Source organism: Salmo trutta, chromosome 27 (genome assembly GCF_901001165.1).
Source record: "Salmo trutta chromosome 27, fSalTru1.1, whole genome shotgun sequence".
NCBI lineage: Eukaryota > Metazoa > Chordata > Actinopteri > Salmoniformes > Salmonidae > Salmo > Salmo trutta.
The window spans coordinates 27639066-27653180 of NC_042983.1; the positions used below are offsets into that span (position 1 = coordinate 27639066).

A 14115-nucleotide genomic window follows, 5' to 3' on the forward strand; every position below is an offset into this window, starting at 1 on the left:
TATCCCAGGCCTGAGTGACAATGGCCAAAACAGATCTGGGACCAGTCTAATTCAGCAATTTACAACACCTACAGTAGTGACGCACACTAATGACACGCAGACTCTATGGTAACTATACAGTACATGGAAGGACGTAATGTTGTCCTGTGTACCGCGTACGTGTTCTTGACCATGGACAGTTACCACGAGTCACAACCGGCTGGCTAGTGGACAGAGCCGCACCTGCAGTGACTACCATGTTTCCTTATGCTATTGTTCCCATTCCCCTTTCCCCACAAATTTTGAATTGTAAACTGATAGGGAATGCATTTGAAGATTTTTAAAACTACATGGATTCCATGTATTTGATGCCATTCCATTTGCTCTGTTCCAGCCACTATTATGAGCTGTCCTCCCCTCAGCAGCCTCCACTGACACACACACACACACACACACACACACACACACACACACACACACACACACACACACACACACACACACACGCACACACACACAATGCTCTGTGTCAATATGAGGGACCATAAGCCTACCACAGCCTCTGCTGTCTTTAGTTTGTCTCATTGCCCCGTTGACTATTATCACAAAGCCTATGTTTGGAGCGCCATCTGCTGGTTCACACTGGCCAAGACAACTGGCCCTTGAAATTATAATTTAAATAAATACTATCGTCTTCATTTGTATTGATTAGTTTGCAGTTAGTACATGATATTGGTGCTCTCTGCTGTAATGGCAACGACATGTTGTTTTAATTGGGGAGAAAAGGCAGCCTATAATTGATGTGATCCAACAAAGAATTAGGCCTAAATATGTTTATAAAATACACTTCGTTTTTATAAAAAAATATATAAAAATGTCATATTACAGAAAAGGTCTGGGACCCCTCTGAGCCTGGTTCATCTTTAGGTTTTTCCTAAGGAGTTCATCCTGACCGCTGTGCTTCTTCTTATGCATTGCTTTCTCTTTGGGGTTTAGGCCAAATATCTGTTATTTACTTTGTAACAACTGCTGATATAAAAAGGGATTTATAAAATATGTTTTGTCATTTATTTTTCCAAGTGCACGTATTTAATTATATAACCTATATTTAAGCGTTAAGGCACGATGGGGTGTGGTATATGGCCAATATACCACGGCTAAGGGCTGTTCTTATCACGACACAACACGGAGTGCCTGGATACAGCCCTTAGCCGTGGTATATTTGTCATATACCACAAACAACCTAGGTGCCTTATTGATATTATAAACTGGTTACCAACGTAATTAGAGCAGTAAAAAAAACATGTTTGGTCATAACGGTGGAATACGGTCTGATATGCCCCGGCTGTCAGCCAATAAGCATGCAGGGCTCGAACCACTCAGTTTATAAATAGTAGCATCTTCATTGGAGTTATGCCATGAAGAATCACTGGTCCACATTGTCAGGCCATTGTGGAACAGGTTTACACTCATTCTCGGGCGGCAGTAAGGCGGGCGAGACAATTATGGGCGAGACCGATTAACGGATCCGTACCCGGAAGTGGGTGGTTGAGTCACCGACTGGTCACTACAGATACTGCCTGTTGGGATGAGGCAAAGAACCGGAGAATCGCAGAGATTGATAGAAATCTGAGAAACCGAAAATCTCAGCCACAATTGATCACACTAAAACACACGGCGCTGCCGTATTATTAATTACATTGGCATAAACGGTAGAAATAACACCTCGCCAAAATGATGGAAGAGATACCGGTAGATAGATTTCAGGTGCCTAGCGCTGTTCAGGCGGAGATGCAGCCGCTTGTAAGTGGGATGTTTTTTATAGGCTACAACTTGTTATGATAAATTAATGCATTGGCTAATACAGTATGTTCCTATACTGTTAGACTAGGCTACTACATGTTTGACGCTATCAATTTTGCCTGTAATGTATTGTTGAATTTCTATATTGGCCTGGTGTTATTTTGTTGCATTTTGTTTTAGCTGTCTGATAAATGTAGAAAATGTCGCATTATTGGTAGGCAACAATAAGGTCAAGAGAGTATGCCTGGCTTTATGGCGATGAGAAACGAATTTAAGACGACCTTGATCAATATCCGTTTTTCAAGTGATCGAGCTGCGTAGTGAGCATCGGTGATGCTTGGCGAAAACAACCAGCCTCGCTGAGCCATCCGCTCTTGGGACAAACAAATGAGACAAAGCCTGTCATTGCAAAAATCGTAGGTAGTGGATTGGCATGTATGTAACAGATCATGTTATTATTTAATTGTTTGCTATTTCTGAACATTACAAAGCAATTGGGTAGCCTATCGGAGCGAGTAAGGCCTAGCCCCCCTTCGATTACTTCATCATGCGGTGACTGCGTGGAGCGGTACCCTCCGCGGCAGCATATGGCGTTTCACTCTGAATCAAACCCGCTCGTTCGCATCAGATGCTGTAGGCATATAGTTAGTGTTGTGTCTCAGTAGACCATGTTAGTTTGCTGTATCGAGTTCGTTTTTCAAGTCCAGGGGTGGGAAATACTTTTGGCTCAAGGGCCACATCTAGATTTAAAAATTCAGTGGAGGGCCACACAATTTTTTTCTGAGCAATTTGTTAATCAGAAGCAGTTTGTGGACCTGAAAAGGGGAAGTTATTTTAAAACGTATAGGTCCATTATAATTTCTACATACTTGCTGTCTAGTTTTAGACATTCAAGAGTGGTTTTCCTTTTTTACTCAAACCTCCCTCAGGCTAGATTGAATGGCCTGACGGGCCAGATTCGGTCCGTGGGCCGTATGTTGCCAACCCCTGCTATGGTGGAACCTATCTGGAATACCATGATTCAGCGAAAGCGTTTGTCTGTATCTGCAGTGGCATAGCTTTTGGGAGTTGTGAGTGTAATGTGTGTCATGGCAGTCAATGAATGGACTGTGTACAATTAAGATGTGACTACCTGACAACCTTTGATGTGTGTGTAAAGTGCATATGTGTGTGTGAGCCGGACAGGGAATCTCACAAATATATTTTTGTAATACAGTAGCAGTAGGCCTGTTGTATTTACTAGCCTATACATAATGACAATGTCATATAAACATCCCAGAACGTAAGTCGTGTGACACCAATCTCTCACTACTGTGATGCAATTTAGAACCTCTCTCTTTCCAGGACCCGGCATCGTCCACGGCTTCTTCGGAGGCAGACTCAGACACGAGGGAGGGCGAGCCAGTCACTATTAACTACAAGCCCTCTCCTCTGCAGATGAAGATAGGTGAGTGTAAGAGGTCTCAGCAGAACCTAGTACCTCAGTTTATTTCAGCACCTTGGACAGGGGTCACATGTCCGGAGAGCAATACAAAGATGTTGTGGGGAGAAATACAAGGTACTGTAGAAGGGAGCAATACAAGGTTCTGTAGAAGGGAGCAATACAAGGTTCTGTAGAAGGGAGCAATACAAGGTTCTGTAGAAGGGAGCAATACAAGGTTTTGTAGAAGGGAGCAATACAAGGTACTGTAGAAGGGAGCAATACAAGGTTCTGTAGAAGAGAGCAATACAGGGTACTGTAGAAGAGAGCAATACAAGGTTCTGTAGAAGAGAGCAATACAAGGTACTGTAGAAGGGAGAAATACAAGGTACTGTAGAAGGGAGCAATACAAGGTACTGTAGAAGGGAGAAATACAAGGTACTGTAGAAGGGAGCAATACAAGGTTCTGTAGAAGGGAGCAATACAAGGTTCTGTAGAAGGGAGCAATACAAGGTTCTGTAGAAGGGAGCAATACAAGGTTTTGTAGAAGGGAGCAATACAAGGTACTGTAGAAGGGAGCAATACAAGGTTCTGTAGAAGGGAGCAATACAAGGTTCTGTAGAAGGGAGCAATACAAGGTTCTGTAGAAGGGAGCAATACAAGGTTTTGTAGAAGGGAGCAATACAAGGTTCTGTAGAAGGGAGCAATACAAGGTTCTGTAGAAGAGAGCAATACAGGGTACTGTAGAAGGGAGAAATACAAGGTACTGTAGAAGGGAGCAATACAAGGTTCTGTAGAAGGGAGCAATACAAGGTTTTGTAGAAGGGAGCAATACAAGGTACTGTAGAAGGGAGCAATACAAGGTTCTGTAGAAGGGAGCAATACAAGGTTCTGTAGAAGGGAGCAATACAAGGTTTTGTAGAAGGGAGCAATACAAGGTTCTGTAGAAGGGAGCAATACAAGGTTCTGTAGAAGAGAGCAATACAGGGTACTGTAGAAGGGAGAAATACAAGGTACTGTAGAAGGGAGCAATACAAGGTTCTGTAGAAGGGAGCAATACAAGGTTTTGTAGAAGGGAGCAATACAAGGTACTGTAGAAGGGAGCAATACAAGGTTCTGTAGAAGGGAGCAATACAAGGTTCTGTAGAAGGGAGCAATACAAGGTTTTGTAGAAGGGAGCAATACAAGGTTCTGTAGAAGAGAGCAATACAAGGTTCTGTAGAAGAGAGCAATACAGGGTACTGTAGAAGGGAGAAATACAAGGTACTGTAGAAGGGAGCAATACAAGGTACTGTAGAAGGGAGAAATACAAGGTACTGTAGAAGGGAGCAATACAAAGGCTAGGTTTAGTGTCAAGGCTTAAAAGGCATAAATAAAAACACATTGACACACCTCATTGGGATGTCCAGAAAATGAAATGGTAAAATAATGACTCAATTTAACAATTTTGTAAAAAGACATGTCTTTGATGAGCAATCCCTCCTCATGATACCCTGTTAACAAATGTTCCCATAACATCTGGGATGAGGGAGGGAGTCACTGTTACTGGTGGATGGTCCTAGTCCCGCACACCAGAGATTTCCTTCCCAAGCCCAGAAGGTCTGTTATATCAAAACCTCAAACTAGCACGCTGCAGTCATTAGCCTGACTTGTGTACCCCCTATTCCCACCCATATGCTTGTGTGAGGCAACATGAAGATTTTAGAAAATGTATTTGAGTTTGTTCTTTCTTTTTTATGGAGAAAGTTTTCCCCACAAGTGCGACACATCACACACAGATTAGGATACTATCATTATTTTTGTCTATGTGAAGCTTCTGCCCTTTAGTTAGAAGGTAGCTAGCTAGCTACCATTTATATTTTTCTATTTGGAACCACGCCTTGTAGGTCTAGTAATGTGATTTGCTAAGATTGAATAATGACAAAATACCTTACTCTGTAAATTCACTCAGAAAGTTGACTCAGTAAGTTCATTAGGGCCAGAATTGAGTCGTTCTTGCACCAGGTGTGTATGTGCTGTGTGTGTCATAGTCTGGGGATGTGGTGATGGCCCTGGCCTGTCATCTTTGACACATCTCTGACTCAAAACCAGATGACCAGTTGAATGGTGTCAGGAGACTGGTTATCTGAGAGCTGCCATGGCAGGATTGTGTCTGTGGCCCTCTATATTTGTCAATCCTCTGATGTCACATCTTGTGATGTGCAGAGAAACAGCGAGAGCTGGCCAGGAAGGGATCACTGAAGAATGGCAATGCAGGAAGTCCAGTGAACCAGCAGCCCAAGAAGAACAATGTCATGGCCAGAACACGGTGAGAGCTGACCTCGGTCCTGACTAGGGTCTTCTCCATTTTGGCCCTTCATTCATTGTTTTCTTTCTCCCTATGTCCCTCTTTACTGGTATCTTCAACCCCTCCCATTTTTTTCACTCTCACTCACTCTCTTCCTCCTGGTCTGTTCTACCTCTTCCTTCTTGTATACTCACTATCCTGCCCACCTCCACCTTTCCCTCTTTTTCACTCGCTCCCTCTCTCCTCTCCACAGGCTGGTGGTGCCCAATAAGGGCTACTCCTCCTTAGACCAGAGCCCTGATGAGAAGCCCCTGGTGGCCCTAGATACAGACAGGTAGGTGATATCGTACACACGTACTGTCACCTGTCCACCATCACCCTTTACTATCAGTCCTGCCAACATGGATACAGTATTTAGGTTATCTTATCAAATCAAATTTTATTTGTCACATGCGCCAAATACAACAGGTGTAGACCTAACCGTGAAATGCTTACTTACAAGCCCTTAACCAACAATGCAGTTAAGAAAATATTTACTAAATAAACTCAAGTTAAAAAAATCTCATCAATCAAAAAGTAACACAAGACATTTACATAACAATAACGAGGCTATATACAGAGGGTACCGGTACCAAGTCAATGTGCGGGGGTACAGGTTAGTCGAGGTCATTTGTAAAGTGACTATGCATAGATAATAAACAGCGAGTAGCAGCAGTGTAAAAAAAAAAGGGGGGTGGTCAATGTAAATAGCCATTTGATTAGTTTAGTTGTTCAGCAGTCTTATGGCTTGGGGGTAGAAGCTGTTAAAGAGCCTTTTGGTCCTAGACTTGGCGTTCCGGTACTGCTTGCCGTGCGGTAGCAGAGAGAATAGTCTACGACTTGGGTGACTGGAGTCTTTGACAATTTTTTGAGCCTTCCTCTGACACGCCTAATAAATAGCTCCTGGATGTCAGGAAGCTTGGCCCCAGTGAAGTACAGGGCCATACACACTACCCTCTGTAGCGCCTTACGGTCTGATGCCTAGCAGTTGCCATACCAGGCATTGATGCAACCGGTCAGGATGCTCTCGATGGTGCAGCTGTAGAACTTTTTGAGGATCTGGGGACCCATGCCAAATCTTTTCAGTCTCTTGAGGGGGAAAAGGTGTTGTCGTGCCCTCTTCACAACTGTCTTGGTGTGTTTGGATAGTTTGTTGGTGATGTGGACACCAAGGAACTTGAAACTAGACCCGCTCCACTTCAGTCCCATCGATGTTAATGGGGGCCTGTTCGGCCCTCCTTTTCTTGTAGTCCTCAGTCAGCTCCTTTATCTTGCTCACATTGAGGGAGAGGTTTTTGTCCTTGCACCACACTGCCAGGTCTCTGACCTCCCTATAGGCTCTCTCATCGTTGTCGGTGATCAGGCCTACCACTGTTGTGTCGCAAACTTAATGATGGTGTTGGAGTCGTGCTTGGCCATGTACTGGACATTTACTCCTGAGGTGCTGACCTGTTACACCCTCGACAACCACTGTGATTATTATTATTTGACCCTGCTGGTCATCTATGAACATTTGAACATCTTGGCCATGTTCTGTTATAATCTCCACCCGGTACAGCCAGAAGAGGACTGGCCACCCCTTATAGCCTGGTTCCTCTCTAGGTTTCTTCCTAGGTTCTGGCCTTTCTAGGGAGTTTTTCCTAGCCACCGTGCTTCTACACCTGCATTGCTTGCTGTTTTGAGTTTTAGGCTGGGTTTCTGTACAGCACTTTGTGACATCAGCTGATGTAAGACGGGCTTTATAAATACATTTGATTGATTGATTTAGTCGTGGCTGAACAGGAAATACAGGAGGGAACTAAGCATGCACCCCTGAGGGGCCCCAGTGTTGAGGATCAGCGTGGAATATGTGTTGTTGCCTACTCTTACCACCTGGGCGTGGCCCATCAGAAAGTCCAGGATCCAGTTGCAGAGGGAGGTGTTTAGTCCCAGGATCCTTAGTTTAGTAATGAGGTTTGTGGGCACTATGGTCTTGAATGCTGAGCTATAGTCAATGAACAGAATTCTCACATAGGTGTTCCTTTTGTTCACATGGGAAAGGGCAGTGTGGAGTGCGACTGAACAGCCTTAGCACTCTACAAAGTACCTAGCACTCTACCGAAGTGAGTGCTACGGGGCGGTAATCATTTAGGCAGGTTACCTTCACTTTCTTGGGCACAGGGACTATGGTGGTCTGCTTGACACATGTAGGTATTACAGACTCGGCCAGGGGGAGGCTGAAAATGTCAGTGAAGACACTTGCCAGTTGGTCTGCGCATGCTTTGAGTACACGTCCTGGTAATCCGTCTGGCCCTGCGGCTTTGTAAATGTTGACCTGTTTAAGGTCTTGCTTACATTGGCTACGGAGAGCGTGATCACACAGCTTCAGTGTTGTTTGCCTCAAAGCGAGCATAAAAGGCATCTACCTCGTCTGGTAGGCTTGCATCACTGGGCAGCTCGCAGTTGAATTTCCCTTTGTAGTCCATAATAGTTTTCAAGCCCTGCCACATCTGACAAGCGTCAGAGCGGATGTAGTAGGATTCAGTCTTAGTCCTGTATTGATTGACGCTTTGCCTGTTTGATGGTTCGTCTGAGGGCATAGCAGGATTTCTTATAAGCATCCGGATTAATGTCCCGCTCCTTGAAAGCGGCAGCTCGAGCCTTTAGCTTGGTGTGGATGTTGCCTGTAATCCATGGTTTCTGGTTGGGAAATGTACACTACCATTCAAAAGTTTGGGGTCACTTAGAAATGTCCTTGTTTTTGAAAGAAAAACACATTTTCTGTTCATTAAAATAACATGAAATTGATCAGAAATACAGAAATGCAGTGTAGACATTAGCTAACACAACATGCCAATGGAACACAGGAGTGATGGTTGCTGAAAATGGGCCTCTGTATGCCTATGTAGATATAACATTACAAATCAGCCGTTTCCAGCTACAATAGTCATTTACAACATTAACAATGTCTACACTGTATTTCTGATCAATTTGATGTTATTTTAATGGACAAAAAATGTAGTGTATGTACGGTCACTGTGGGGACGACGTCGTCGATGCACTTGTTGATGAAGCTGATGACTGAGGTAGTATACTCCTCAATGCCATTGGATGAATCCCGGAACATATTCCAGTCTGTGCTAGCAAAACAGTCCTGTAGCGTAGTATCCGCGTCATCTGACCACTTCCGTATTGAGTCAGTCACTGGTACTTCCTGCTTTAGTTTTTGCTTGTAAGCAGGAATCAGGAGGATAGAGAAATGGTCAGATTTGCCAAATGGAGGGCAGGGGAGATGCATCTGTATGCATCTCTGTGTGTGGAGTAAAGGTGGTCTAGAGTTTTTTTTCCCCCTCTGGTTGCACGTGACATTTACCTGCATTAAAGTCCCTGGCCACTCGAAGTGCCGCTTCTGGATGAGCATTTTCTCGTTTGCTTATGGCCTTATAAAGCTTGTTGAATGCGGTCTTAGTTCCAGCATCGGTTTGTGGTGGTAAATAGACGGCTACAAATGATATGGATGTGAACTCTCTTGGTAGATAGGGTGGTCCACAGCTTATTAGGTATTAGGTATTCTACCTCAGGTGAGCAATATCTCGAGACTTCTTTAATATTAGACATTATAATATTAGACAATAACCGTACCAGCAGTTATTGACAAATAGACACACACCCCCGCTCCTCATCTTAGCAGACGTAGCTGCTCTGTCCTGCCGAAACACGGAGAAGCCAGCCAGCTCTATATTATCTGTGTCGTCATTCAGCCAAGTCTCTGTGAAACATAAGATATTACAGTTTTTAATGTCCCGTTGGTAGGATAGTCTTAATCGTAGATCGTCCAGTTTGTTTTCCAATGATTGCACATTGGCCAATAATACCGAGGATAGTGGTGGTTTACTCACTCGCCGACAAATTCCCACAAGGCACCCAGACCTCCGCACCCTGTATTTCCGTCTTTTCTTCACGCAAATGACTGGATGAGGGTCTGGTCTCCGGGAAGCAGTATATCCTTCGCGTTGGACTCATTAGTTTGAGGTGAGTAATCGCTGTTGTCACAGTATCTAACGAAGGTGGCGCCCCTCCTTGGTCGGGCGGCGCTCGCCGGTCGTCGTCGCCGGCCTATTAGCTGCCACCGATCGTTGTTTCTGTGTCTTTTGGTTTTGTCTGTCTGTTCCGCACCTGTTTTGTGTCTGTCATTAGTGGGGGGTTATTTAGTGTGTATTTTCAGTTGGGGTTCTCGTGCGGGATTGTTTATTGTTCACTCAAGACAGTTGTGATTGTATCCTGTTAGTATACATTATATTGCCGGGCTGCGCCCCGTGCGCTGTTTTTTTTCAGTGCGCTTATTTTGGGAAAAGTGTTTTCCCCTGGCGGACTTCGCCACGCGCCCTGTGCCCTACGGCTATTGCATTTTTTCTATTATTATTAAAACACAGTTGCTCCGGCCCTCTGTCTCCTGCTCCTGATTCCACATCTCCACTGGTCCTAGACAGCCGTGACAGCAGTTCTGATGTCCAGAAGCTCTTTTCGGTCATAAGAGACGGTAGCAGCAACATTATGTACAAAATGAGTTACAAACAATGCAAAAAAACTAACAAAATAGGTTGGTTAGGAGCCCGTAAAACTGCAGCCTTCCCATTCGGCGCCACTGTCACAGGCATGAGGTGAATGTACATATAAGATCAACAGTGATGACATGAATCTATGTAAATGACCATCCACTTCCCTTTATGTTGCAGTGACGATGACTTCGACATGTCCAGATACTCCTCATCTGGATACTCCTCAGCCGAGGTGAGATGTGTGAGGGACCAGGTACCTATGCACTCTGGGTAACACTACTTAAGCCCGGAACAGATACAACAGCCGACATAAGGAGAAACGAGACGAGACAAAACTAACCAGTTTTAGAATGTTGTGTTGTAGAACAACTGACTAAAGAAGGGGCATACAGATAAAAGACCATACGTGTATTTGCTACCATTTCCACTGTGATGGTGCCTCTTTACAATTTATTTAGTTTTTATTTATTTAACCATTATTTAACAAGGAAAGTCAATTAAGAATTTACATTTTTTTACATTTTAGTCATTTAGCAGACGCTCTTATCCAGAGCAACTTACAGTAGTGAGTGCATACATTTCATTTCATGCATTTTTTTTTTTTTTGTACTGGCCCCCCGTGGGAATCAAACCCACAACCCTGGCGTTGCAAACACCATGCTCTACCAACTGAGCCACAGAACAAAATAACAAATTCTTATTTACAATGACGGCCTACCCTGCCAAACCCTAACCCGGACGATGCTGGGCCAATTGTGCGTTGCCCTATGGGACTCCCAATCACGGCCGGTTGTGATACAGCCTGGAACACAGTGACTGATGTACTTTGAAACAAAGCTGCCTCTGGTTGTAACAAGTTGTTGTAGCAAATGAGTATCATGAAATGCATGCACCAGAGACAGGGTGGACTTTCGTGACTTGTCAGAGAAATATCAGCAAGTTAGGCTAGCTAACTGCAGCAAAATAGCTATCTGTCTGGTAGGCTAGCTAGCTAACAGCTTGGGTAAACACAGAACATCTGTTAAATGGACACCTCTCTTCTTTAGCTAATATTTGAGTAACTGAATCTTATAAACTCCAGCAGCTGACATGAGACGTTCTAAAACTAGATCAAGCAAACCTCGGTTCTAAAACTGCATAAAAACCGTTGTCTCGTCTCAGCTGTTGTATCTGTACTGGACTTTACAGTCATGCCTGGCCATTGCTACTCATCCCCACCACACTCACAATCTTCATGTTCTCTCCCTTCACAAACCTCATTACAGTAAATGTTGGATAAAAACTCAGGCTACCTTTATTCATTTATGGTCACCACAACTGACCCATTCTTAAAACCACTTACATTACATATTTTAGTCTTATGTCTTTGTCATTAAAACATTTAACTACTGTAACAAGACTGTCTTCAAAAGCCTGATATGATCGCTGAAGTAAGTCAACTTCAATAACTTCTGATAAAACATAGTGGTTATGGCTTTCACAGTGTAACAATATGACTAGCCTTCAGTTCCATGGGTACTCCTTGAAGACTCTACTTATCTGGGAGGAGACACACTAGTCTAGGCCTCTCTGATTCCTCCTGGTCATTATTGTGTAATACAAGTGAAAATAAAAACAAGGTCAGTTGATAAATAAGGGGTGTAGACAATGGTCAGGCATGTTACTAAGGGGTGTAGGGGATGGTCAGTCATGTTACTCAGGGCTTTCACCGTGTGAAAAGCCTTTAGTTACATGGGTACTCCTTGAAGACTCTACTTAATAGTCTTCTTAAGTCTATGGTAGAGTTTCTGCAGCCCCAGTAATGTGACATTCCCCTACACCCTCTAGTAACATGACTGACCATCCCCTACGACCCCTTAGAACATGACTGACCATCCCCTACGACCCCTAGTAACATGACTGACCATCCCCTACACCCCTTAGTAACATAACTGACCATCCCCTACGACCCCTTAGAACATAACTGACCATCCCCTACGACCCCTAGTAACATGACTGACCATCCCCTACGACCCCTTAGAACATGACTGACCATCCCCTACGACCCCTAGTAACATGACTGACCATCCCCTACACCCCTTAGTAACATGACTGACCATCCCCTACGACCCCTTAGAACATAACTGACCATCCCCTACACCCCTAGTAACATGACTGACCATCCCCTACACCCCTTAGTAACATGACTGACCATACCTTATACCCTCTAGTCACATCCATATGTCCACCCTTGCAGCAAATCAACCAGGACCTGAATATCCAGCTGTTGAAAGATGGTTACCGGCTGGACGAGATCCCTGACGACGAAGACCTGGACCTGATCCTGCCCAAATCTGTCAACCCCACCTGCATGTGCTGCCAAGCCACCTCCTCCACCGCCTGTCAAATCCAGTAGCCCACACATCTGCTGTGAGTTTACTCTGCCATTAGAGCGGCTACAGAGAGCATTGATAGAATATGATAATTATATGAAAACAAATAATCAATTTATCGGGCAGAAAGTTAAATGTAAAAAGAAAAATAGAAAAAAAGGAAAATTAAGACAAACACAAAAATGTTAAAATACGACTAACAGTGATTACTTCCTCCTATGGTAGGACATGCACTTCTGTTTGTGTTTGAGATCTGGGAGGAGACACACTAGTCTAGGCCTCTCTGATGCCTCTTCCTGGTCAATATTGTGTAATACAAGCCGAAAATAAAAACAAGGTCATTTGATTTAAAATATCATTTTCATGTCCCTAAATAGGAAATATTATCTTAACTGCTGGTGATAAAGCTGCTCTGCTTACTTGACTTCGTCATATTTATTGCGTTTTATTTAGTTCATTTTTGTAGTTATATACTTTTTATTTGAAGGATCTGTATGATTGTATGTACTGGGGTGTGTTGTAAAGATTAATATCTGGTACTGTAATTTGGTACTGAAAGCAGGGTTGTGTAGCATTGGCCTGGTCCATGGACTCATTCAGTCTACCTTGACACTTTTGCCTGTTTCTTATGTTCTGGTTGGAGGTATTTATGGTTTTTAAGGATGAATGTATTGCAAAGGGATGACATTCATGATGAGCACCTACTGTAAAGGGATTGGGAAATGTATCTGAATTGGCTGTTTGTTCCCACATCTTACTACTGCACACTCTGCTACTTTGTCCATTCTTCATAGATTTATCACTTTTGAATGTGTTATTCTTGCACGTTTGAGTTTGTTTGGGTTCTACGGTAATATGTGTACGGTGATTAAGGTGATTGCTAATCTGCGATGACCCTTATTCAAGAGGATGATACAGCACTCTGTATCATTGGACTCATTCTACACCACAATATTTTTTCCAGTTTGCTTACACAATTCACCCCAGTAGAGGCCAAAGGGAACAAGTGGTTTTGTTAAGTAAAAGTATAAGCCGACTTTAGATAGCTTTTTGGATACAGCCTGTTGACATCCTACCATGCCCCTCCCACAATGTGTCTAACTAACCACTCCTGCTATCTTGATTGGCACAATCATTCTAAATAGTGTCAACAGAGCAGACACACAGCAGGGGTGGGGTGCAGTTTATTTTCCTCTCGTGATTGGTTGGAAAGTGATCTAAGGATCATAAGTATCATTAACTTTGAGTACTAATCCCTCACTGAGTCCTTCACTCAAACACCTCAGAGTTGATTTGCGATTAGAGTATGCCTTAAAGTAAAGAATATTCAAACAAAATGTGTGTATTTATTGCCAGTCTCATGACCTAATGTATTTTAAAGGGATTTGCAGTATGAATGTATGCATTTAATTTTTTCATTTATTATTTATTTTACTATTGTGTTCTCATGTAGACACTTACATTCTAGTATTTAACAATGTTACTGTCCTGTGTAGTGTATAATATCAATAAACACAAAGCCAACTGAACCTTCTTGGGGTGTCTACTGCATACTGGGGCATTTTTCTAAATGCATTTCTCTCTCGCAGGGTGAAGGCAGGTACTAAGTTCATTAGCAATCTAACAATGAACATGTAATGGAATACATTGTTGAAATAAGTAAGCTACATAAAAAAA

General features: G+C 43.3%; 1 protein-coding gene across 2 annotated transcripts; it reads left to right on the plus strand.

Moving 5' to 3' along the window:
• The first annotated feature begins 1449 nt into the window (after positions 1–1449).
• On the plus strand, positions 1450–13967 carry LOC115164795 (protein FAM219A-like). 2 transcript variants are annotated; one of them, XM_029717610.1, is made up of 6 exons: positions 1450–1782; positions 3127–3229; positions 5408–5510; positions 5743–5823; positions 10244–10319; positions 12303–13967. In XM_029717610.1, exons 1-6 carry the CDS (start codon positions 1714–1716, stop codon positions 12459–12461), a joined length of 591 nt encoding a protein of 196 aa, XP_029573470.1. In that variant the 5' UTR covers positions 1450–1713; the 3' UTR covers positions 12462–13967. The 2 variants fall into 2 exon arrangements, with proteins under 2 accessions (XP_029573470.1, XP_029573471.1); XM_029717611.1 differs by having other exon boundaries at positions 1454–1782; positions 10244–10298.
• Positions 13968–14115: the final 148 nt, after the last annotated feature.